We start from the raw sequence: 1,751 nt of genomic DNA on the forward strand, positions 1-1,751 counted from the left end.
AGGAATGCCAGAGGGGGATAATGGATCCATAAAAACCACTCTGGGAATGCCAGAGGGGGATGGATCCATGAAAATCCACCCTGGAATGGCAGAACAGGGGTTGGATCCATAAAATCCACCCTGGGAATGCCAGGAGAGGCTGAATCCATAAAAAAGCCATGCTGGGAATGCCAACACAGGGATTGGATCCAGGAAAACCACTCTGGGAATGGCAGCAGAGGCCGGATCCATCCCAAGCCCGCTGGGAATGCCGGCACATCGCACACGGGAGGAACACAGGGGAGGAACACAAAATAAAGCCGGGATTTTCTCTCCATCCAAAGCTCCCGAATCCATTTTTATTGCACAACGAAAGGAGAAGATTCCCACTAAAGCAGCCCTGCGTCCCCGGCCCTCGGCCACGGCAGCTGGAATTTCCAACCAAGGAATTCCACCTTCCTGCGCTGCTTTCCCGGGAATGCCAGGCCCCGCCCAGCCCCTGGGAATTCCAGGGAGAATTCCCAACTCCCTCCCGGAGTCCCCAAGGGGCGTTTCCTGCTCCCAACTCCACCCCAAACAATGCAGGAGGCAAACTGGGATCTCCAGGAATTTGGGAAAGACAACCTTGCCCAGGACCCCCCTCCTTCCCTATCCCCATTTGGTTTTTCTTTCCAACCGAATTCCAGCCCTGGAGTGAATCTCAGGAGAAGGAGGAAGGATCTTTCTTCCCTCCAACTCTCAAGAAAAGCTGGGAAAAAAAAAAATCCTAATTTTTAAAAATATTCCTGTCCAGACTTCACCCAATTTAAAACTGCCACGACCTTTCCCGTTCATTCCAAGCCCCAAATCCCGACCGAAAAGGAATTTTGGCACTTTTCCCACGGGAAAAATCAACCATTGGAAGGACTTTTTGTGCTGCTACAAAGTGGAACCTCAGAGGAGCCGAGCGTGGAAGCGAGAGCAGGTTTCTCCAGCCATTCCAAGAAATCTTAGGAAGCCGAAGGAGCGGGGAAAAAAAAGAGGAGGAAAAGCTGGGATTAGGGATCAATAGCTTATCCAGGCGGGGTTTTGCAAGTCCCCGGAGTAAAACACGGAAGCTTCGCTCCTGTCCATGTAAACATTTCCAGTGGTGCAGCAGCTCCTTGGAGCTTCCCAACACTTCCTTATCCTAAAGTTTGGTGCCTTTTTTCCTTCCTCTCCGAGCGCTCTGGAATTCGTGCCGCTGCCTGAGGAGCGGGATCCTTATCCCGGAGAGCACGGGAAGGCTTTTCCCATCGCACGGATCCCACGCCAGGCTCGGGGGGGAATTGGCAGAGTCCCCTCTCAGTCCCAAGGGTTTGGGTTTTCCCCGCCTGGGCTGCACAATTCCATTGGGATAACGGGCTGGGATTGGGATGGAGCCCTCAGCCCCCTCCCCGAGCCCCCCCTGGCTGCTCCTCCCTGTCCCGCTCGGGGCCGGCACGGAGCCCCCGGCAGAGGCAGGGCTGGAATTCCTCCCCCCCCCCTCTGCAATTCCCAAATCCGGCCGCGCTTCCCGCTCAGGTGGAGTCATCCAAGCCTTTGTTGGGATGCTCGGAGCCGGCCCTGCAGAGCCTGTCCATGATTCCCTGGAGCATGGGCTGCACGATTCCCAGGAGAGGCCGTTGGGAAGAGTCCCCGTCCCAGCAGGCTTCCATCAGCTGCCAGCACTCCTCGTCAAACACCGGGAGACGCTCCGGACGAACCCCTGGAAAACACCCAGGGATCCATAAAAAACCACCCCGGGAATGCCA

The 1,751-nt window shown here is 55.8% G+C and overlaps 1 protein-coding gene across 1 annotated transcript in view; it reads right to left on the reverse strand.

Moving 5' to 3' along the window:
* Positions 1-305: 305 nt before the first annotated feature.
* DSTYK (dual serine/threonine and tyrosine protein kinase) overlaps positions 306-1,751 on the reverse strand; it is a gene marked incomplete at its 5' end in the record, with an annotated part of 9,949 nt that continues 8,503 nt past the window's right edge. Inside the window, one exon of the mRNA XM_017727258.1 lies at positions 306-1,705. Within this exon, the coding sequence (XP_017582747.1) occupies positions 1,518-1,705 (188 nt within the window). The remainder of the gene's footprint in view (positions 1,706-1,751) is intronic.

This window comes from Corvus brachyrhynchos, unplaced genomic scaffold (genome assembly GCF_000691975.1).
Source record: "Corvus brachyrhynchos isolate BGI_N302 unplaced genomic scaffold, ASM69197v1 scaffold72, whole genome shotgun sequence".
Lineage (NCBI taxonomy): Eukaryota > Metazoa > Chordata > Aves > Passeriformes > Corvidae > Corvus > Corvus brachyrhynchos.